We start from the raw sequence: 24,077 nt of genomic DNA, 5'->3' as shown, positions 1-24,077 counted from the left end.
GATACGGGCTCACCCCTGAGATGTACCGCCAACGGTTCCGCGACTGCAAACGGATTCCGGGTACAACTTGGGTGGAGTACGTGAACTTTTTTAGCCGAGCCTTCGAGGGGTGGATCAAGGGCAACAAAGTAACCACCTACGAACAACTCTTTGACCTTATCGTATGGGAACACCTGTCGAACAACTGCTTCGTGGAGCTCCGGCAACACCTCCTGGACAGCAAGCTAACCGACCCTCGACAACTCGCCGCCGAAGCCGACCGGTGGGAAAGCACCCGAGTTGGCCGGAGCACACCCAGCGAAGTATCCAGACCGTATCGCCCCCGAGGGGGAGGAGGAAGTCAGGGTCGGGGGAGAGACCCCGGCCCCTCGTCACCCCCCAGAAACCCCTCGACCCCGGTTGGCCGGGGAAGCCCTGCCGTCCGGGCCGGTTTCCGGGCCAACATTACGTGCCACCGGTGCCAGCGACCCGGCCACTACGCCAGCGATCCCAACTGCCCAAAGAATCCGAACGCTACTCCCCGCCAAGTTGCAGCGCCGGCCCTAGGGGAAGAAATAATCCCGGAAGACCAAGAGGAGTACGAGACCGATCCTTCTGAATGGGCACCCGCCGCCATGGCACTGGTCTGCTATGGGGAGAGAGACATGATTCCGCGGGCCCCCCTTCCCGCCAACACACAGAAGTACGGTCAATGGGTCAACATCAATGGCCGCCGGGCGGAAGCCCTCCGCGACACCGGGGCCAGTGTAACGGCGGTCCGACGCCACCTCGTCACTCCAGACCAAATCTTGCCGAACATTCTTTGCCCTGTTCGATCAGCCGACAACTCCGAAAGCCTATGCCACATGGCATGCGTCCCCTTCGAGTGGGGAGGAGTAACAGGGATGTTAAAAGTAACTGTCCGCGATGATGCCCCTGTGGACTGCCTCCTAGGAAACGACCTTGAAAGCTCTCCCTGGGCAGCTGTCGAACGGAGGGAGCACCTGGGGATGCTTGGCCTCCCCGAATGGGTCTGCGTCACGACCCGGTCCATGACCGCCCGCGCGGTCCCCCGCCCAGAAGAGCCCGAGTGGCCAGAACCTCCTCCCGCGCTCATCCCAGAGGAGGCCGCCCCAGAAGCCATTCCCTTGCAAACCGAAGAAGGACCCGACCAGCTTCGGGACGTCCCTGACCTGGCACAATGGCGGCAGGAGGGAGGCCCCACGCAGGAACAATTCCGGGCCGAGCAATAAACCTGTCCTTCTCTCGAAGGACTCCGGCAGCAAGCCCTGGCCCAGAGCACCGGGGATACCTCGGGGGCCCACTGGATCTACTGGGACCAAGACCTGCTCTACAGCGAGCAGAAAATTGCAGAACTAGGGGCCAGTCGGGTGCTGGTGGTGCCCCTTCGCTTCCGAGACTTCCTCCTGAACTTAGCCCACGATGTCCCCCTTGCCGGACACCTGGGGCAGGATAAAACCTACGACCGCCTGGTGACCCATTTTTTCTGGCCCCACATGCGGAAGGATGTCGCCAACCACTGCAAGGCCTGCCCCACCTGCCAGGCCAGCGGAAAAAGTGGCCGAAAAATCAAAGCACCATTACAACCCTTTCCTGTCGTCACCACCCCGTTTGAACGAGTGGGAATAGACATTGTGGGGCCCCTCGACCCTCGAACAGCCCAAGGACACCGATTCATCCTGGTCCTGGTAGACCACGCCACCCGCTATCCCGAGGCCATCCCTCTTCGGACTGTGACGGCCCCCGTGGTGGGCCGGGCCCTGATGGGGATCTTCTCCCGGGTGGGGTTCCCCCGGGAGGTCGTCAGTGACAGGGGCACGAACTTTATCTCCAGATATATGAAGTCCCTCTGGCAGCAATGCGGGGTCACCTACAAATTCACGACCCCCTATCACCCGCAAGGAAACGGACTGGTCGAGAGATTCAACCGCACCCTCAAGGGGATGATTATGGGTCTAGAAGAACCCCTTCGACGCCAGTGGGACGTACTGCTGCCATGCCTCCTGTTTGCCTATCGGGAGGTCCCGCAGAAGTCCCTCGGCTTCAGCCCCTTTGAACTACTGTACGGACACCCCGTCCGGGGCCCCCTCAGCCTAGTCAAGGAAGGTTGGGAGCAGCCTCCCCAGAAAACTCCCCCGGACATCTACCGGTATCTCCTGGCTCTCCGCAACCAGACCCGGCGGTTCCGAGACACCGCCAAAGCCAACCTCGAGGCCAGTCAGGAGGACATGAAGAGGTGGTACGACCAGCACACGTCCTCCATTGAGTTCGAACCTGGACAACAGGTCTGGGTGATGTCCCCGGTTGAGCCCTGTGCCCTCCAAGACAGATGGTCCGGGCCCTTCAAGGTAATCGAACGCAAGGGGCCCGTCACCTATTTAATCGACATGGAGACTGCCCGGAACCCCCTACGGGTCCTCCATGCCAACAGGCTCAAAACCCATTTTGTGCGATCCGAACTCAGCCTCCTAATGGCTACCGATACTGGGACCGAAGAAGACTCCGAACCCCTTCCGGACTTACTGAGGGCCTTCGAGCAGGATGGCTCAGTGGAAGGGGTCCAGCTCTCCGAGGCCCTGTCCCCGGAGCAACGCCAAGACTGCCAAACGCTCCTGAGGCAGTTCGCCTCCCTGTTCTCCCTCACCCCCGGAGTCACCCCCTGGTGCCTCCACGATGTGGACACCGGGGACAGCCCTCCTATTCGACACCGAGCATACCGCGTACCAGACCGGGTACGAGCCTGCATCCAGACCGAGGTGTCCAAGATGCTGACCCTAGGAGTAATCGAACCCTCAGACAGTCCCTGGGCGAGCCCAGTCGTCCTGGTTCCCAAGGCAGCTGCCCCGGGCGTTGCCCCTGAGCTCCGGTTCTGCGTGGACTATCGAGGGCTGAATGCAGTTACCCGGACCGACGCTCATCCCATCCCCCGGGCAGACGAGCTAATTGACCGGATGGGGGCCGCCCGCTACCTGAGCATCTTCGACTTAACAGCGGGCTACTGGCAGATCGGCCTCACCCCTAGGGCCCAAGAACGATCCGCCTTCTCTACCCCAGACGGGCACTACCACTTTAAAGTCATGCCCTTCGGCATGAAAAACGCCCCGGCAACGTTCCAACGGCTGGTAAACCAGGTACTGGCGGGCCTGGGAGACTTCAGCGCCGCCTACCTGGACGACATTGCTGTGTACAGCCACCAGTGGACCGACCACCTCCGCCACCTGCGGGAGGTTCTACTCGCCCTCCAGCAAGCCGGGCTCACCATCAAGGCCAGCAAGTGCCAAGTTGGCCAAGGGTCCGTGACCTACCTGGGACACCAAGTGGGAAGCGGGCTGGTGGCCCCTCTCCAACTCAAGATTGCTGCCATCCAGGCCTGGCAACCCCCTACGAGCCAAACGGAGGTCCGGGCCTTCCTGGGGCTCACCGGATACTACCGGCGGTTCGTGAAGGACTATGGCAGCATCGTGGGGCCCCTCACAGAGCTCACCTCCAAAAAGAGCCCCAAAACCGTCAACTGGACCCCGGGCTGCCAATCAGCCTTCGAGAAGCTAAAGACCGCCATGTGCACGGCCCCCGTGCTCCAGGCTCCCGACTACAGCCGGGAATTCATTGTGCAGACGGACGCCTCCGATCATGGTGTGGGGGCCGTCCTCTCCCAACTCAACGCCGAAGGGGTCGACCATCCGGTGGTCTTCATCAGCCGACGCCTCTTGCCCCGAGAACAGCGCTGGAGCACCATTGAGAGAGAGGCCTTCGCCGTAGTCTGGGCACTCAAGAAGCTCCGGCCATACCTCTTCGGCACCCACTTCCGGGTGCAAACAGACCACCGACCCCTGCAATGGTTGATGCAAATGCGGGGGGAGAACCCGAAGCCGTTGCGCTGGTCCATCTCCCTGCAGGGGATGGACTTCACGGTGGAACATCGTCCAGGCCAGGACCACGCCAACGCCGACGGCCTGTCACGCTTTTTCCGCCTCAGCGAGGAGAGTCCCCAGGAAGATGGCTGACTCTCCCCGCCTTCAGCTGGGGGGGACGCATGTTGGACAGGCCGCATGTTCGAGCTGTACCCCCTCCCCGCAATGGGACCAGGACCCTGGCTCTCCCTGCATCCCCAGCCAGAGTCCACCAACGACCACCCGAAGTACCCTGCAATCCCTCCACTACAAGACACCAGCTCCGGACCCAGCTGGCCCGGGTCACCATCTACCCCACGACATCGACCCGGCCGCCATCTTGGGGCACTGCAGCACGAGGCCGCGTGGCCTCAACTCGACCCTCGCCCTGGGCCCGGCCGGGCCCGACATCGAGGCACCAACCTCCCCCCAGGAGGCAGAGTGACCACTTGGCGAGTCAATGGGAGAAGGAATCGTCAACGGCTCTCCTCCGCCAGGTGTCGATCACCCCAGGCCGCCTGGGCGCTGGCTCCACCCCCCTGCTGGGTGTCTGGACTCCCTCATCCCGGACCTCCCGGCCCCCAGGCGCGAGGGTCCGGACATCAAAGGGGACCAGACCTATAACTGGGGCAGGACCAGACCAGGAAGGCAGTTGTATCCTGGAGTCGAGAGACCCGAGAAGAACTCATCCGTGACTTGGCCTGCTGGCGCTGCCGCGGCCCTCTGCCTCGTGAAACCATCGTCTTGGCCTGCTGGCGCTGCCGCGGCCCTCTGCCTCGTGAAACCATCGTCTTGGCCTGCTGGCGCTGCCGCGGCCCTCTGCCTCGTGAAACCATCGTCTTGGCCTGCTGGCGCTGCCGCGGCCCTCTGCCTCGTGAAACCATCGTCTTGGCCTGCTGGCGCTGCCTCGTGAAACCATCGTCTTGGCCTGCTGGCGCTGCCGCGGCCCTCCGCCTCGTGAAACCATCGTCTTGGCCTGCTGGCGCTGCCGCGGCCCTCTGCTTTGAGAGACTATCATCTATAACATGAGCAATAAGGCACTTAACTGGCTGCGTGAGCAGCAAAGAAAGAGGACTATATCCGGTGTTGCCTAGTTCTTATGGGCCATGACAAGAAGTGATGTATGTTTGCATCATGGGAAATGTAGTTTGTTTTACATGTACAACGATTTTCATTGGCTGCTGTGTGTAGCATTAAAAGAAAGAGAAGCATAATACGAAGCCTCTGGTCCTGTAATAGAATCTAAAGCACTGCATGCCACAGATTCTCACAGGTAAGTAAAAATGTTCCTTTATTTTTATCTGACTTATTTGATAGTTATGCTTTGGATATGATGTTTTGGGTTAATGATCATTAAAGGTCAGGGAGGACATTCATTGGACCAGATGTTTTCTTGAGAAATTGTTAAAATATGCTGTTTGATTACAAACTACATATTTTAGTTTTCAGCCTAAGCCAATTTCTGTGTTTTTTTGTAGATTGGAAAGAGATTCTGAAAAAAGCAGAGAAAAAAGAAGTCCCCCAAAATGGAAGTGCTGAAAAAGTACAACCAAAGGAAGTATCACCAATACCTCCATCGTTACCAGTTCCTATGTCTATTCCAATTCGTGCTCCAATAATGGTATGTTAAAACAGCTTATTTTTCTTTTTTCTGGATTATGACTCACAGTTGGCATTAAACAGTGGTTAAAAAAAGAAAGGATGCAGGTACCATTTGCACTCTTATCTAAACGTTTGATACATGCAGGGTTTGTAGGAAGTTTGCTCTTCATATATTATACCAAAGTGAGGTATAGTCTGCACAGAGTACAGTGGAACACAAAAGCTAGGCAGACGTAAAGTAGATAGCACCTCACTCTCTATTTGTGGTAGTGTGGTCGAGCAGTAAGGCAGTATCAGAGTACGACTTACATAGCACCAGTTGCATTACATTTGTTTTTGTTGGGCACGGGGTGATTACGTGATTTGCCCAGAATCACAGGATGTCCAGCTGTCATTCCCGAGACTCAAACCCAGTTCCTCAGATTCAAGGGAGACAGCCCTAGCCGTTAGGCCAACTCCTCTCCTCTCCCCTAAAGCATTTGCTGTACACACTCGGTCAGCAAATGAATTCACACACACAGACTGAACTCCAGACCAATTATTTTTGTATAAAAATATTCTTTTAGTTATTTTTATTTCCTAGAACCAAGCAAGCCTGGCACAGGAAAAGTGATAAATACTTTGCAGTAAGTATACAGTTGTAATACAGTAATTGTATATGCACTCTATTTTGAGAAATGCAATGCTTAGTAAATACAGTGCATATATTTTGAATATGACTTTTAGTAAAGTTACAGGCAAGTTACTTTTGAGATTACTTTTCTTACACAGTGCAGTATGCCTGGATACTGCACTGGGACATATCCTGTAAACGGGTAAATAGAATCGTTTTTGTTAGTACAATTTAAAATAATTTCTTTAGGTTTTCAAACTCCACCCAAGGCTGTGTGACGTCTGGTGCAGGGGTTCCTTTTAGGATCTTCTTACCAGCTCCTGGTTGCGGTTGGGGGGACCTTCTGTTTTGAGGTTGCAGCTATCGACTGGAGGCTTGAGGCAGGTCAGGGGTTGCCGGATCTCAGGTCGGGATAGCAGGGGACACGTCCTCTTGGTGTTGGACCACTCGAACTCTGGCTGTGGGCGTGGGGTGCAGAGTGGTGCAGACCCGTGGAGTCTGTTGTTCGAACAAATCCAGTATTTACAGGAGACAGTCTTTGTGGTTTAAGGCAGGCAGGTCCTCTGGGGTTTTCGAGGTTGCTGGCTGCAGGACACACCTGGATTTTGCAGGAGCAGGTTGTAGGAAAGTGGGGTTCCGTTGCAGTAACCCCCCCCCACACTTTTAGCCAGACTACTGATGCACTTTCACTTGATGTGCCCTGGGTTCTTGCCAATCAGGTTCCCAGGGCGTGTGTTCTTTCCCCAAAATTAACCCAATTGACATCTTTGGCCACAGGTCAGCCCCTGGTAAATGGTACCACAGGTACCAAGGGCACTGTGACCAGGGAAGACCTCTAAGGGCTGCAGCACTTACTGTGACACCCTTAGAGGCCCTCTACCTTTATACACACACTGCCTTTGCAGGGTGCGTATTTTGGTGAAGAAAAAAAGTGAAGTCGACATTGAACACATCCCTGTGTGCCATGCCTACAACCCACTGCCCTGGCATAGATCAGTCACCCCTCTAGTCCTATGCCGGTGGTGAGGGTACAGGTGCATGTGCCCTGTACCCCTACAGTGTCTAAGTCCATTCTTAAAACCGAGAGAGAGTATCCCCAGGACACTGTCTTAGTGATTAGTAAAAGATGGAGAAAGATGCAGAAAAGAAAGAATTCTTTCTTTATCCAGTATTATGGGTGTCTTTCATAGATTCACATGCCTGAATCATTCCCCGTCGTCGAGATGGGAGTCCCCGGTATATAGAAAAGTAATGTCCTATAGATCTACATAGAGAAAAGTAGGCCTAAGGGCCTTGCCTTAGTAGCCTATCTATGTCCTTTTGTAAAAAGGACCAAACTCCTGAAGGTAGCCAATCAGCTACCACCTCCCTCTAGAACCTTCCTGCCAGGAGCCTCAGTCTCTCAGATTTTCTACCGCACGTTGTGCTAGGGAGTCTCCACCTGAGTTCTCCTCAGGTTTCCTACATTTATCTCTTTTCCTCAGAAATTGGATATTTTCTTCAACAACAATTGCTGATCAACAGAAGAAAGGTCTTTTCAGAGCCTGTTCATCTTGTGGTAAGAAAAGACTGCACGTCGATGACAAGCATGAAACTTGCCTCTACTGTCTATATCCTGATCACTCTCCAAAAGAATGTAGGATTTGTAGAACATTCTCTACAAAGACACTTAAAGACAGGGAAGGAAGACTTACTCCTCTGGTTGAACAGACTCAAAAGCAGAGATGATGCACTGTCTTCAGAGGACGGAGAAATGGCTTCAGTTTCATCAAAACTATCCTTGAAGAGGCCAAGGGTTGCTTCCCCTAGCCCTACAGACGTTCCTCCTAAAAAAACTGCCACAAACTCTTCTGAGGTAAAATCTGTCACGTCTGAAAAGGAGGTTTCAACCTTCAGAAAGCCTTCAGTCATCAACGACGAGTTCCTCGACGATTTCTTCAAGAAAAACAGCCTATGTCTCCGCGACGACGGTGTCGACGATGGCGTCGTCATCCTATTCATCGACGACAACTCAATCGTCTACGGTAAGCCACTGACCTCGATTATACTTATTAAAAAGCAATCGATGTTGCTTAAGGTTCCGTCGACGGCATCGTCGACGACGAAACAAAAACCGTTGTCGCCTACATCGACGACGAAAACGCCATCGACATCTGGCGCACCGTCGACGAAGACATCGACGACGATAAAGGCATCGTCGACGTCTAAGACACCGTCGACGACGAAGACACTGTCGACGAGCACGCCGTCGACGACAAAAGCACAGTGGACGACCACACAGTCGACGAGGAAAGCACCGTCGACGACCACGCCGTCGACGAAGGAACCGTCGACAAAGGGAACGCCGACAACCTCACCGACGACGACAACATCGTCACCGACGACGACATCGTTGACGCCATGGAAAAAATCAGATTTAATTCCGCCAAAAAGGAATAATAAAAATCCTATTACGCCAGATCTAACTTCGCCAAGTAGGGTACAAAGATTACCCCCATATTGTCTCCTACAAGATGATGAGTCAGAAGATGACCAGTATGATCAAGCTACTAGTCCTTCAGACCTCATTGTGAAGTGCCAGAGCACGGATGAAGATGGTGATGAGGTTGTTTTTACGGAGGAGACTGTACATACACAAGTCCAGTCACAGGTCACTCCTATGGTCTGCCTTCCAGTATCTATAGTCTCAGATCTTCAATTCCTGATCCAAGACTACAAAAAACGGTTTCCAGAATCACCAGCGGCCCCTTCAACGGAAAAATCTCCAGCATTATCCAGACCGCACCCATCTCCAAAGACAAGACCACCACCTTTGGATATCCCTCAGGAGAGAGAAACGGTTCATCACAATCACTCCTCTGACGACTAAGGCGATGAACCCGAAGAAGGGGAAGTACGAGATGACCTGTCCAATAACAGAGATGACGAAGATTATGTCGCTCATTCTCCGGCCACACCTGAACCCCAAACTTCAGAGTCCCCGCCAGTGGACATTGGCGGATTCCACAATTTGGTGGAAAGAGCAGCGACGAGATTCCACATGACTGTGGAATCACATGACACGGACTGTTTCCTATATGATTTTAAGGATCCGATAAAAAAGACAACCAGATCAATTCCCATAATTGATCACATATGGGAACAAGGTCAGCAATTAATGCAAACACCAGCATCGGTCTCCATAGTGGTGCCCAGACTGGATAAGAAATACAAAGCACCAACGACCGCACCTACCTGCCTTAATGCACATCCCAAGCCAGATTCTGTAGTCACCCAGGCGGCTCAAAAGAACTCTAGAAATCCGTCCTCTCCACTGTCAGCACCACCAGTCAAGGAGGGCAGAAAACTAGACTGCATTGGCAAACATTTTTCAACTAAGTCAGCCATGACTGTCAAAGTGGCTAATGCCATTGCGCTACTAGGGAGATACAACAGGCAATTGTGGGAAGACATTGTCCCATACCTGGCAGAAATACCTGAAGATTTAAAGGATGAGGTTCAATCGCTCCTGAAGGAGGGACAAACGTCAGCATCAGAAATAATCGATTGTGCTGTAGATGTCGCCATGACAGGCTTCAGACAGCTGGCAGGTGCAGCAGTCTTGCGAAGACAAGGGTGGCTCAAGGCAACATCCTTCTGCCAAGGAGTCCAAAATAAGGTCCTAGACATGCCCTATGACGGACAACATCTATTTGGTGAGAAAATAGACAAGGCCCTACAGACAATCAAAAAAGATGCAGACACGGCACGAGCTCTTGGCACGTTACAGTTCAAAAACCAGTCCTTTCGAGGGAACAGAGGTAGAGGTCAGCCCTCTTACAGAGGATCATACCAAGGAAAATCTTCATATTCCTATAATCAGGGCCGCTCACAATACCAGCCACGGCAACAGCAGCAAGGACGCCAAACCTCCTACGGGATATCAAACTTCAAAGGGAAAAACCAACGGAAACCAGCAGGCGGACGCCTATGACCGTTTCCAACAGCCAGTCCCTCCACCATCTCATTCTTTCAAAATTGGAGGCAAACTTACACACTTCCTCCACAATTGGAGATTAATAACAACGGATCGGTGGGTGCTCCAATTAATCCAATACGGCCACTCATTGGAATTCAGTTCAATCCCCCCGATAACTCCTCCTCGCAACATCCAACACAGACACCTACGTTTCCTCCTTCAAGAAATGTCATCAATGTTGAAGAAAGGAGCGATAGAGCGAGTCCCATCAGCTCAAAAAGGAAAGGGATTTTATTCCCGCTTCTTTCTAATCCAACAGAAAAGAAAGAAATGGAGGCCCATACTAGATCTCAGGGCACTCAATACATTCCTGAAGAGCCAATCGTTTCGGATGGTGACCATTCAGGAAATCTTGGGATCTCTAGAGGAAGGAGACTTTATGACGTCTTTAGACCTGCAAGACGCATACTACCACATCCCAATACACAGGCGCCACAAAAAATTCCTAAGATTCGCAGTAGCAGATCAGCACTACCAATTATGTGTGCTCCCATTCGGCCTCAAATCGGCACCTCGCATTTTCACAAAGTGCCTCTCTCCTGTGTCAGCTTTCCTATGTCAACAAGGACACCAGGTCTTCCCCTACCTGGACGACTGGCTGGTGAAGGCACCATCTATGGCAGGCGCACAAATGTCTTCCGACGCCTGTCTCAATATTTTCAAAACGCTGGGCCTGACACTCAATCACGAGAAGTCAACCTTACAACCCTCCAGAGTTATAACATTTCTAGGGGCAACTCTAAATACGACCTCTTCAAAAGCATTCCCATCGCAGGAAAGGAAACCCAAACTAATTACTCTAGCCACCACAGTGACTTCGAGAAACACCATCCGTGTCCGTACTTTCAAGTCCCTCCTAGGGATGATGTCCTCGTGTATACTACTCATCCCTCACTGTCTGCTCAGAATGCGCCCCCTCCAAGAGCCATTAACCAAGCAGTGGACTCAGAGTACAGGCCCTTTCGAGGATCACATCGTGATTACTCAGCAAATAACCAAGGCCTTACTCTGGTGGAGGACACCCAAGAACTTATCGCAAGGACTAAAGTTCCTGCTGCCTGCAACTCCACATGTCATAACTACAGATGCCTCTCTAGAAGGATGGGGAGCAGTCCTTCAAGAATTACAAATCAGTGGCAAGTGGGCAGACCAAGATAGAAAACTCCATATCAACCTCCTAGAACTGAGGGCAGTTTTCCTATCTCTCCAAGCCTTCCTCCCGCGCATCAAGAACTCAGCAGTGCTTGTACGAACGGACAACACAACAACAATGCACTACTTGAACAAGCAGGGAGGGACACGTTCGCTGACTCTATCTTGCGAATCGCAAAAAATTTGGAACTGGCTAGTACTCCACCATATCAAGCTAACAACAGAGTATGTCCCAGGCAAGGACAACGTCATAGCGGAGGCTCTGAGCAGACAGAGGTCTCTGTCCCATGAATGGGAACTCAATCAAAAAATGCTGAACGACATTTTCTAGAAATGGGGGAGACCGCAGATCGACCTATTTGCCACCAGGGAGAATGCCAAATGCCACAGCTTCGCAAGCTGGCATCCCCAATCGCGGTCACTAGGAAATGCATTTTCCATCGCCTGGCGCAACGTGTTTGCGTACGCATTTCCGCCATTTCCCCTGATAACAAGAGTCATTCGGAAAATGAAAACGGAGCACTGCACGCTGATTCTCATTGCCCCGTACTGGCCGAGGCAGCATTGGTTCACGGACCTCCGTCGCCTCTCAGTCCAACCATCACTCCATCTGGGCCAACATCCATCCCTACTTACGATGTCCAAAGGCCAAGTACTTCACCCGAATCTGAAATCTCTCAGATTATTGGCATGGCTCCTGAGTACCGAGAGTTCTACCAACTAAACATTCCGCAGGAGTGCAAGGATGTATTAGCGAAGGCAAGAGCAGACAGCACTAACAAGACTTATTCCTTGAAATGGAAACGCTTTTGCATTTGGTGTAGGGACAAAGATCTCCATCACTTTCAGATTACTCCGGAGCAGCTCCTACCATATCTATTACACCTGGCGCAATCGGGACTTGCCCATGCCTCTATCAGAGTTCATCTGGCAGCAATCTCCCGCTTTACAAGAACTTCAAAAGGACCCTCTCTGTGGTCCCACGGATTAATAAAGCAATTCCCTAAAGGGCTTTACAAATCCTTTCCTCGGCCACGCAGAGTTCCACCAACATAGCACCTTAATGTGGTACTCAACCAATTGATGAAACACCCGTTTGAGCCCATCCATAGGGCTGATATCAAATACATTTCATGGAAAACAGCCCTGCTTTTAGCACTGACCTCAGCGAGACGGGTCAGCGAGCTACAAGCTCTTTCCATACAAGATCCCTTCATGCAGTTCAAGGAAGATAGAGTGATTTTAAGAACTAATCCTCGCTTCATTCCTAAGGTCCCCTCGGACTTCCATTTAAATGAACCACTAGTCCTCCGATCATTCTTCCCAAATCCTAGTACTGCAGCTGAAAGATCCCTTCACTCTTTGGACCTAAAGAGATGTCTTAAATTTTACCTGGACAAAACATTTCAGGAAAACGAATCAGCTTTTCATCGCTTTCAGCAGACCAAGAAAAGGCATGCCACTTTCCAAACAAATCATTTCACGATGGATATCCTCTGCAATTGCCTTTTGCCATGACAGAGCCGGACGACTATTACACTCCAAAGTCCGAGCTCATTCCACAAGAGCTGTGTCCACATCGGCGGCACTATTCGCTGGGGTGCCAATTCTGGACATTTGCAGGGCAGCGACCTGGAAATCGCCACACACATTTACCAGGCACTACTGCCTGAATACGGAACTGATGCAGGATGCAGCTGTGGGCCAGGCTGTACTTCGCCATCTATTCCAGTAAGATGAGCCTTCCTCCTTCCCACCATCCTGTACTGGTATGCACATTTATTTACCTTATTCTTTTTACCTGTTGATGGTTTCTAGTCGCATGATATGTATTATCTCAGACTGCTTATACTATTCCATCACAAATGTGCATAATGTATTGCTCGCTACTCTGATTCAGGCATGTGAATCTATGAAAGACACCCATAATACTGGATAAGAAATGCGTTACTTACCTGTAACTGCAGTTATCTTGTATTGGTGTCTTTCATAGATTCACATGCAACCCTCCGGCCTCCCCAGGAAGGTCTCATCTCTCTCTCTATAACATATATTACGCCTACCTAGCTTGGTGCGTACGAAAATCTGAGAGACTGAGGCTCCTGGCAGGAAGGTTCTAGAGGGAGGTGGTAGCTGATTGGCTACCTTCAGGAGTCTGGTCCTTTTTACAAAAGGACATAGATAGGCTACTAAGGCAAGGCCCTTAGACCTACTTTTCTCTGTTTGTCTATAGGACATTACTTTTCTATATACCGGGGGACTCCCATCTCGACGACTGGGAATGATTCAGGCATGTGAATCTATGAAAGACACCAATACTGGATAACTGCAGTTACAGGTAAGTAACGCATTTCTTTTTTATACACCCCTCTCTCACCAACCTCGTTGGTGACATGCTTCATCATCGGGTCCACCTGATTTACTCCTGTTTCTGGACCCCTAGGGTGGGAGCCTTCGCTCCCTGAGCCCAGAAACAAAGCCTGTCCTGGGCGGAGGTGTTCACCCCTCCCCCAGGCCAGGCAGAGCCATCTGTGATAGGGGGGCTTCAAATGCCTGGCAGCCTTTGTAATGCAACCCCCAGCCTCTCCTGCTATCAGGAGCAGACCACCTTCCTGACTCCCCCTCCTTTTCGGTGGGAAACATTTGCCAGCCCAGAAGGTGTGCCCACCTTAGCCAACTCCACCCCTCAGGTGGGGGAGGCGAGGTGAAGCCCGCAAGCGAGTGCCCGCCATCTTGTGAATGGCAGGCACTTCCTGTAAGAAAGTGGCTCTGTATATACTGCACAAAAGTAATGTACAGTGTACACAGAGTCCACGGTCCCCATAGGTTTGACTGAGGTTAATGTTAGATATAACCTTACTCTCTAAAGTGGTAGCTTGATAGAGCTGTAAGGCAGTATCAGAGTACAGTGTAAAGCATTTGTTGTACACCCTCAGTCAGCAAATGGTCTCACACACTTAAGAACTGAACTCTAGGCCAATTGTTTTGTATATAAAAATATATTGTTTTATTTTAGCATCACAAGTAGGTTTAAAAATACTTTCTCAGAATGAGATGTTGCAATTGAATATTTTCAATGAGCAATAGATTTTTGAATACAATAGATACAGTTGTTGCAATATGCAATATAAACTTAACACAATACTAACATTGAGCTCAATTGGAATTTTAAGTAAATTCACTATCAATTACTTTATGCATGTTTTTCTTACTCAGGGCTGGATCCTAGATTCAGCCCTGGTGCATCTCATGTAAACAGTTGAAAGAAATAGTTTGTAAGTTGCAAAAATCGACACAGAAGAATTTCTGGTGAAAACCAGGCAATGTTATCCTATGGGGGAAAATCAGGTTATAGGAAAATCAGTTGGAATTACTTTTTAGGGTCAGTGCTGGGCACCAAAATCCAGCAGTGGGATCTCTCCTGGTAACAGGTGAGTAATTTAGTTTTCGTTGATCGGATGATTTTTAGTGAATATTTCAACGTTTCAAAACTCGACACTTTGACTGGTTTTCACTTGGAAATTCTTGTATGTTACCCTATGGGGAAAATGTAAGTTATAGGCTTTCAGGTAAGTACTCGACTGGCAGAGTTAAGGTTCTCGGGTTAGACTCAGGGTCTCCCGGGTTCAGGTAGGTACAGTAGTTACGCCCTCAGCGGCACAGGGGCAGCCAGGTGCAGAGAGAGTAGGCCCAATGTTAGCCTATGGCAGATAGGGGGCTTTCGGTTGGTGGCTGCTAGCAGGCAGGCCACGCAGCTCTGGGAGCTGGGCTCCTATTCACTTGCTCAGGGCAAGTGGTGAAGTATAACAGCCAGTGGTTGCACTCCCAGCGACACTGGGGCGGCTGACTGCAGGGTGCTTTTGGGCGCCCAATGGATTTCAATGGGAAAGCTGCAAGACGAACAAAGGCTGCAGGCTCTGGGATGGAGATTTTTCAGGTTCGACCACCACTTCGAGAGGTAAGTTGGGAAGCTGTAGGTTAGGTAGGCACCCAGGAATTGGGCACAGCGAGCCGCAGGGCACCGGGTGCATGGGTGTCTTTTGGCGTCGGGAAACCATACCCTCGGCTGGTCACGGTTGGGGGGTCCTTGGAGTTGAGGCTGCAGCGTCAGGACCGTTGAGCGAGGTCCTTGGTGGGTTGGATTCTTGGTCAGTCGCTGGGTGGACATCCTCGTGGTCTTTGTTCGCTCAGGCACGGGCCGGGCTCGGCGGGTGCAGTGTGTGCTGGATTCGCAGTTTCTGGCTGGCACCAGGGGTTGTAGATCTTTGAGCAGAACCACTGCTCGTGGGAGTCCTAGTCTTTGGATGAGCAAGGCAGTCAGGTCCTCCGGGGTTTTCGAGGTTGCTGACCACAGTAGACGCTGGGGTTTAGGAGGAGCAGGTTCGAGGGTAGACAGGCCGGTAGGGCTGGGGCCAAGTCAGTTAGTGTCATCCTCTTGTTAGCAGCTGCACGGCAGGTCTTCTTTCTTCTTGTTCTTCTTTGTAGTTTTGGAATCTGGATCTGAGGCAGGAAGTTTCAGGATGCCCCTAAATACTAAATTTAAGGGAGCTACAAGTAGGGAAAGGCCAGGGACCAATGGGTCCCTCTCCTGGGGTGAGTACACACCCTATCCTGCCACACTCTAGGGGGGAGGGGGCAGGAGCCTAGCCCTGATTGGGTAGGGCTCCCCATCCTCAAGATGGCGAGAGCCTGGAGTTGTGCTGCACCTTGCCTCCCCCACCTGAGGGGTGGGGTTGGCCGAGGCTGGCACACCCCCTTTCCTTACTTTGGTTTTCCTGCCTGCCTTCTGAGTATAGCAAGTGGCCTGGAGAATCTCACAAAGGTGGCATGCCTTTGAAGCTTCCCCTGCCCATTCTGGGGGAGGAGGCCGAGCACCTCGCCCCAGGATGTGCATTGTTGCAGGCCCACGAGAGCGGATGGCTCTCTACCCAGGGGTCCAGCAACATGTCTGCTGGGTGGCAGCCTAGGCAGCCTCTCAGTCAGGGTGCAGGTTGTGGGTTAGTTTCAGGGGCCAACTCTAAGCTGCCCTCTGTTGTGCATTGTACATTAAATCCCACACTGGCATCAGTGTGGATTTAATGTGCTGAGAAGTTTGATACCAAACTTCTCAGTGTAGTCATCATGGTGCTGTGGGGTTTGTGATGACGACCTCCCAGCACTATATACTCTTAATGGCAGCACTGCACTCACTACCCCTACAGTGCCCAGGAATGGACCTGGGTACTGTAGGGGTACAGGGCTCATGCACCTGTACCCACACCACTGGCATAGGTCACCCAGCTAGAGGGGTGACTGAGGTATGCCAGGGCTGTGTGTTGTGGGCATGACACACAGAGATGTATGCCATGTCGACTCTTTGTTTTGTTCTGCACCAAGACACTCAGCCTGCAAAGGCAGTGTGTGTGTGTCAGGGTACAGGGCCTCTAAGGGTGGCACAATAAGTGCTGCAACCCTTAAGGGCCTTCTCTGGTCACAGTGCCCTGGGTACCTAGGGTAGCATTTACCATGGGCTGACCTGTGGCCAGAGATGCCAATTTGGTTTTTGTTTCAATGCAGATTTAGGGAAAGAACATAGGCCCTGGGTACCTGGTTAGCAAGAGCCCAGGGCACACGCAGTCAAAGCACATCAGCAGTTCAGCAAAACGTGGGGGGTACCATGCAGAAATAGGGCACTTTCTCACAGGGTAGTTGTCACCATGCTTTAGGACTGATTTTAGTACTGTACTGGGAACACAAGTCTTGCTGTGTGTAGGAAGCTGGATCTGTATATACTATACCAAAGTAAGGTATAGTGTGCACGGAATCCAGGGAGTCCCCAGAGGCATAGCAGAGGCTAAATTAAGTGAATAATAACAGCTCTTTGTGGTATTGTGGGCCAGCAGTTAGACTTTACCAGGTGTGTGTTAAGCATTTATTGTATTCTATCAGTCAAGCCTGATGCACACACTCTGAATCCAGACCAGTTGGGTAAGTGTAAAAAAGGTATACTTGTATTTTATTTCTAGAACCAAGCATGACTTGGTAAAGATACGTCAAATATACTTTTCACTGTAGACCTTTACACAGAAATGCAATTCAGGCTATATTTACAGTTGTTACAGGTTTGTATCACTTTCAAATGCTGTTTGAAATGCATAGTAATTACTTTCAGATTACTTTTTAGTTACTTTTTGTAGGAAGCCGGATTTAAATTGCAGTAACCCCCCACTTTTTGCCAGAGTACTGATGCACTTTGACTTGATGTGCCCTGGGTCCCTGCCAGTCAGGTTCCCAAGGCCAGTGTTCTTTCTCAAAACTGTACCTTGTACAGCCAATCGTCACCTCTGAGGCCACATCAGTCTCTTGTAAAAGGTACCATGGGTATCAAGGGCATTGTGGCCAGGGAAGGCCTCTAAGGGCTACAGCACTCATTGTGCCACCCTTAGAGGCCCTGTACTTTTACACACACACCCACTGCGGGTGAAGGCTGCATGTTTTGGTGCAGAAGAAAGTGATGTCAACATGGTACACATCCCGTGTGCCATTCCTACAACCCACTGGCCCAGCATAGGTCAGCCACCCCTCAAGCTGGGTTCTCTATACCAGTGGTGAGGGTACTGGTGCATAATCCCTGTACCCCTGCAGTGTCTAAGTCCATTCTTAGATATTGTAACTGCAGTGCCTCCATTAAGAGTATACGGTGCTGGAAGTTTGTCTTTACGAACTCCACAGCACCATAATTGCTACACTGAAAACTGAGAAGTTTGTTATCAAACTTCTCAGCACATTAAACCCACACTGATGCCAGCATGGGATTTAATGAAAAATGCACACAGAGGGCATCTTAGAGATGACCCCTGAAAACTAACCTACCACTAGTGTCCTGGCTGGGTAGCTGCCACCGCCAGACATGTTTCTGGACCCCTGGGTTGAGGGATGCTGCTCTTTGGGGCCTGAAACAATGCACATCCTGGGACGAGGTGCCAAGCCTCCTCCCCCAGGATGGGCAGGGTTCACGAAGGGGAAGTTTCAAAGGCTTGCCGCCTTTGTGAGCTTCCACAAGCCACTTGCTGCTTTCTGCAACTGGTCCCCACTAGTTCTGACCCCCACTTTGGATGGGAGAACCGGCGAGAAAAATATGTGAGCAACGGAGGTGTGCCCACCTCTGCCAACTCCACCTCTCAGATGGGGGAAATGAGGTGAAGCACAACTCTCAGTCCCCGCCATCTTGCAGATGGGGGGGACTCAGCCAACCAGGGAAAGGCTTATGCCCCCCTCCCACTGGAGGGAGGCACAATAGGGTGTGTACCCACCACAGGGAAGGGACCCATTGGTCCCAACCTTTTACCTAACTGAAAAAAACCTAAATCTAGTATTTAGGGGCACCCCTGAACCTTGCTTCCTCGGACCAGAAGAAACTACAAGAAAAGGACCGAACAGCCGTGTTGAAACCAACAAGAAGAAGATGCCCACTGATTTGGCCCCAGCCTTACCGACCTGTCTCCACCTCAAACCTGCTCCTGCGAAGTCCCGGTGTGCCCTGCAAGACAGCACCCTTGAAAACCCCGGAGGACCTGCCTGCCTTCAACCACAAAGACTGTGTCTCACGTGAACACCGGATTTGTTCATCTCCAACATCTGGCTCCGGCCGGACACTGCGATTCCGCACCACTCTGCACCTGCCGTCCATGGCCCGAGCTCGAGTGGCCAAACACCACGAGGAGGTATCCCCGGCAATCCTGACCCGAGATCCGGCAACCCCTAACCTGCTTCAAACCTCCGGCCGATGCCTGTTGCCTAAATCCGGAAGTTCCCCCAACCATGACCAGGAGCTGGTAAGAAGATCCGACCCTAAAAGGCACCCCTCCTGCACCAGACGCCCCACGGCCTTGGGTGGTCCCACTGCGGTGCCTAACCAACCCCCAAGATACCAACTTACCTCTTGAATTGGTGGTCGCAACCAGAAGACCTTCGCCCCCAAGCCTGCAGTGCCTTCGCAAACCACAGGTACCCCATTCCAAACAGGGCGCCCGATTTCAAAACAGCACCCTGCAACCGGCCACCCTAGTGCCGCTGACGGTTCACCTTTGGTGCTTCTTCGTTTCCCCATTTGCCTTGAGCTAAAGTCCAGGAGCTTTGCTCCCACATCCATGTGGCCTGCTAGTCAGCAGCCACAAACTGGAGGCCCCCTATCCCCATTGGATAACATTGGGCCTCTGCACCTGGCCGCCCTAGTGCCACTGAGGGTGTAATTAGAGTACATCCCCGACCCTGGGGGACACCTGAGTTCATCCCCAGAACCTCAACTCCCACTACCGAATACTTACCCTAAAACCGATAACCCTATTTCCCTCCATAGGATAACATTGACTGTTTTTCTTGAAAAAGTTTCTAAATGCGAAGTTTGAAAACCTAAAGAAATTCTTTTAAATTGCACTAACCAACAAAAACGTTTTTACTTACCTGTTTACAGGAATTTCCCCAGGGTAGTATCCAGGTATACTACACAGTTAAGAAAAGTAATCTCAAAAGTAACTTACCCGTAATTTTACTGAAAATCCTATACAAAGTATATGTACTGTATTTACAAAAGCATTGCATTTCTCAGAAACAATACTGTAAGTCAAAACCCAAGTGCATTTACAATTACAATCCATACTGTATTGAAAATGTATATTTACTGCAAAGTATTTATCACTTACCCATGCCAGGCTTGCTTGGTTCTAGAAAATAAAATAACTAAAATAATATTTTCATACAAAAACAATTGGTCTGAAGTTCAGTCTTCAAATGTGTGAATTCATTTGCTGACTGAGTGTGTACAACAAATGCTGAACACTGTCCTCTGATAAAGCCTTACTGCTTGACCACACTACAACAAAGAGAGACTAAGGTGCTATCTAACTTTACCTCTTCCTACCTTTGGGGTTCCACTAGAGTCTGTGCACACTATACCTCACTTTGGTATAGTATATACAGAGCCAACTTCCTACAGTGACAGCCTCTTTGGGGCAGCTCAATACTAATCAGAGCTCAATGTTAAATATCAGGAGGACTCAGAAGACCAAGAATTATATGACCAACAATATTATTACCCTCACCTACGGCACCAAGAAAATGTGGTATCGGACTTACAATCCATGCTAGCGGATTAAAAGAGGTTCCCGCCAGCATCTCCGTCTCTTAATCATGCACCTACTCTGCCTAAAATGATAGTTTGTCCTCCAACCTCACCACAACAGAATTCTCAAATAATTCGCCATCCTCAGGAAGTGCCTTTACATTACTATCATCTTCGAAGAAGATGAGATTCAACAGGAACACGATGAGTGGGACAGTTACATAATTCCTCCACCAGCGTCACCATCTCTGCCCCAAAGGGACTCTCCTCCAGAGGACATAGGGGGTTTCCAAAAACTCTTAGAGAGTGGCCAGACGCTTTGAATTACCAATGCCTGCGCATCAACAAGACTGCTTCCTTTAAGATTTTAAAGAACCTTTCAGGAAGTCCATAAGATCCATGCCCATTGATGATTATATTTGGGACCATGGTGGAAAAAAATTATGCACAATCCAGGGACAGTGCCCCAGTGTTATCAAGACTGGGTAAAGAAACTAATTGCCACCAATGAACAAGGTGCATCCCATGATGGAAAGACAACAGAAACTAATGGCTTTAGCAAAGCTTGCACAAAAAATGAAAGTATCGTTCCGTACGCATTTAAAAATCTATCCTGAGCATGATATGTTCCTGTATTTATCTCCTCCCTTACTGTTGCCTATACATGCTTCCTCTCCAGGAAGCTTTGAATATCCAATGGGTGCGGGTAAAGGGAACATTCGATGACATGATTAGAGTAACTCCACCCATGAGCTCAATAGTTTGGTGGACACAACCTCGTCATCTATCGCAAGACTTACCATTCCTGCCACAAGCCTTCCCTCTGGTGATAACAATGAATTCCTCCCTGGATGGCTGGGGTGCTTTCCTTCAAGAACTCCAGGTGTGTGTAAAATGGCCATCATCTTCAGGACCTTCATGTAAACCTCCTCGAGCTAAGAGCAATGTTCTGGCTCTTCAAGCCTTCCTGCCCAGAATTCGAAATGCTTTGGTGCGTGTCAGAATCGTAAATACTTTGACAATGCACTACCTAAACAAGCAAGGAGAAACACTATATTTCCTATCTCACAAAGCTAAATTTATCTGGAACTGGCCAATAATTCACATGGTGTCTCTAACAGCTGAGTATGTACTAGGAAAACAAAACACCATAGCGGAAACGTTGCGCAGGCTAAAAAGATCCTGCCACGAGTGGGGGTTAAATCAACGTACTCTCAGCAACATCTTCTCCTGTTGGGGAAAGCCAAGCTTAGTCCTTTTCACAACTCCCAACAACGCCAACTGCCGGTACTTCGCAAGTTGGCATCCCCATCCGGTAACATGGGGGGGGCAATGCATTTTCAATTGCATGGGCTGGCATATTTGCCTACGCCTTCTTCCCATTCCTCTCCTACCAAGGGTGTTAAAGAAAATAAAGGCAGAGCCCCGCAAGATTGTATCCATACCCCCAGCGTGGCCCTACCAGCATTGGTATACACAGCTGCTCCTTGTGAGAAAGTGGCTCTATATATACTGGACCTGAATGAGGTACAGTGTGTATAGAGTCCACAAAACCCAGAGGTATAACAGAGGTTAAAGTCAGGACTGACCTTACTCTCAAAAGTGGTAGCTTGGTCGAGCAGTAAGGCAGTACCAGAGGACTGTGTAAAGCAGTTGTTGTACACACCCAGTCAGCAAAGGATTTCACACACTCAAAGACTGAACTCCAGGCCAATTGTTATATCAAAAGATATAGTGGTTTTATTTTTAGAACCAACAGGCATAAAAATATACTTTTCTCAATATGAGTACTCTCATGTAATTACTTTGCAAGGAGACAATAAAGTTTGTGAACCCAATAGATACAGGGGTTGCAGAAGGCAACACAATTCTAGACACACTTTAGCATTGAGCTCAAGTTTTCAAAAGATAAGTACAGTTGATTACTATACAGATTACTTTAGTAGTTCCAGGACTAGATCCTAGACTCAGTCCTGGGGTCTAAACTGAAACCAATTTAGTAAAAACGTTTTAGTTACTGTAGCGAATTTTCATGAATTAAAAGCTGTTTTAAAAGTTCCCACTTAAAAACTTTTCAATGTAAATCTGACTGTTATCCAATGGGAGAAAATTCAGGTTGCAGGTAAAGTACGATCTCGTTACTTTTGTAATCCAGTACTGGGCTCCTAAGTCCAGCACTGGGGTTTCAACTTAAAACAGGTAGGTAATTGCGTTTCAGTATTTCGTATGATTTCATAGAAAAGCAAACAATGGATTCCTATGGAGAAAATACAGATTACTAGTAAACCCGGTAAGGATTATTTTTGCGGTTCAGTACTGAGCTGCACGGTACAGTACTGGCTTCTCCCCTGAGCACAGGTGAGTACTTCGGAATTCGGGTGATTTTATATGAATATTTTTCGTTTCCAAAACTTCACACTTAATGTTATCAAATGGCAGGTAAGTGATTTATCGGTTTCAAGGTGAGTACTTGGCTGGTGAAGTTAGGGTTCTGGGCATAGACCTAGAGGTCGCCCAGGGTCAGATAAGTACAGTTGGTTCACCCCCAGCGGCACAGGGGCGGCCGGGTGCAGAGGTAGTTAGGCCCAATGTTATCCAATGAGGGAAAGTGGGCCTCCGGTTGGTGGCTGCTGGCTAGCAGGCCACGCGGCTGTGGGAGCTGGGCTCCTGGTCACTTGCTCAGGGCAAATGGGGAAGTAGGATAGGGTACAGGTTGCACTGCCAGGGGTACTCTGGTGGCTGGGTGCAGGGTGCTATTGATCCATCGGGCGCTCAATGTTATTGAATGAGGAACTTGAAAAGGGAACAAAGGCTGCAGGCTCGGGGACTAAGGATCTTCTGGAGCGACCAACACTTCGAGGGGTAAGTTGGGATCTTGGAGGATAGGTAGGCACCTAGGAGTTGGGCACAGGGGGCCGTGGGCACCGGGTGCAGGGGTGTCTTTTGAGTTCAGGAAATCGTACCCCCTGCTGGTCGCGGTCGGATGGGTCCTCTGTCCTGAGGCTGCAGGCGTCGTCGGGGTCGTCGAGGAGGGTCTTTGGGCACTGGACTTTGGGTCCCAGTCGCCGGGGGGACATGCTCGTGGTCCTGGATCAGTCGGGCACGGGCCGGGCTCGGCGGGTGCAGAGTGGGTTGGTCCGGAGCTTCCTGGCTGGCACCAGGGGTGTTGTTGCAACAGAGCCTCTGCTGATGGGAGTCCCAGGCTTTAAGAGGGTCAAGGCAGGCTGGTCCTCTGGGTGTCCCAAGGTTGCTGTACGCAGGAGTCACCGGGATTAGGCAAGAGCAGGTTCCAGGATCGACAGGCCGGTAGGGCTGCGGCCAAGTCAGTTGTTGTCGTCCTGTTCGCAGCTGCACGGTGGGTCTTCTTCTTGATCTTCTTTCTTCTTTTCTTATCGGGATCTCCCGAAGGAAGGTTCAGGGAGCCCCTAAATACTGAATTTAAGGGCGTTACAGGTAGGGCAAGGACGGGGACCAATAGGTCCCTGTCCTGGGGTGGGTACACCCCCTAGCCTGCTCCTCTCCTGTGGGAGGTGGGCAGGAACCTAGCTGTGATTGGGCAGGACTCCCCATCTACAAGATGGCCGGAGCCCGGGGTCGTGCTTCACCTCTTCTCCCCCACCTGAGGGGTGGGGTTGGCACAGGCTGGCACAGCCCCCTTCCTGGCGTGGTTTTTCCCGCCAGTCTTCCCGCCAGAGTGGGGGT

The 24,077-nt window shown here is 50.7% G+C and overlaps 1 protein-coding gene across 1 annotated transcript in view; it reads left to right on the top strand.

Moving 5' to 3' along the window:
- SCAF4 (SR-related CTD associated factor 4) overlaps positions 1–24,077 on the top strand; it is a 1,013,644-nt gene that overhangs the window by 643,153 nt on the left and 346,414 nt on the right. Inside the window, exon 19 of the mRNA XM_078658400.1 lies at positions 5,369–5,511. Coding sequence (XP_078514526.1) covers positions 5,369–5,511 — 143 coding nt within the window. The remainder of the gene's footprint in view (positions 1–5,368; positions 5,512–24,077) is intronic.

Source organism: Lissotriton helveticus, chromosome 8, assembly GCF_964261635.1.
Source record: "Lissotriton helveticus chromosome 8, aLisHel1.1, whole genome shotgun sequence".
Taxonomy (NCBI): Eukaryota; Metazoa; Chordata; class Amphibia; order Caudata; family Salamandridae; genus Lissotriton; species Lissotriton helveticus.
Note: the sequence above shows the minus strand (reverse complement) of the source record. Positions and strands in the feature narration are given on the sequence as shown.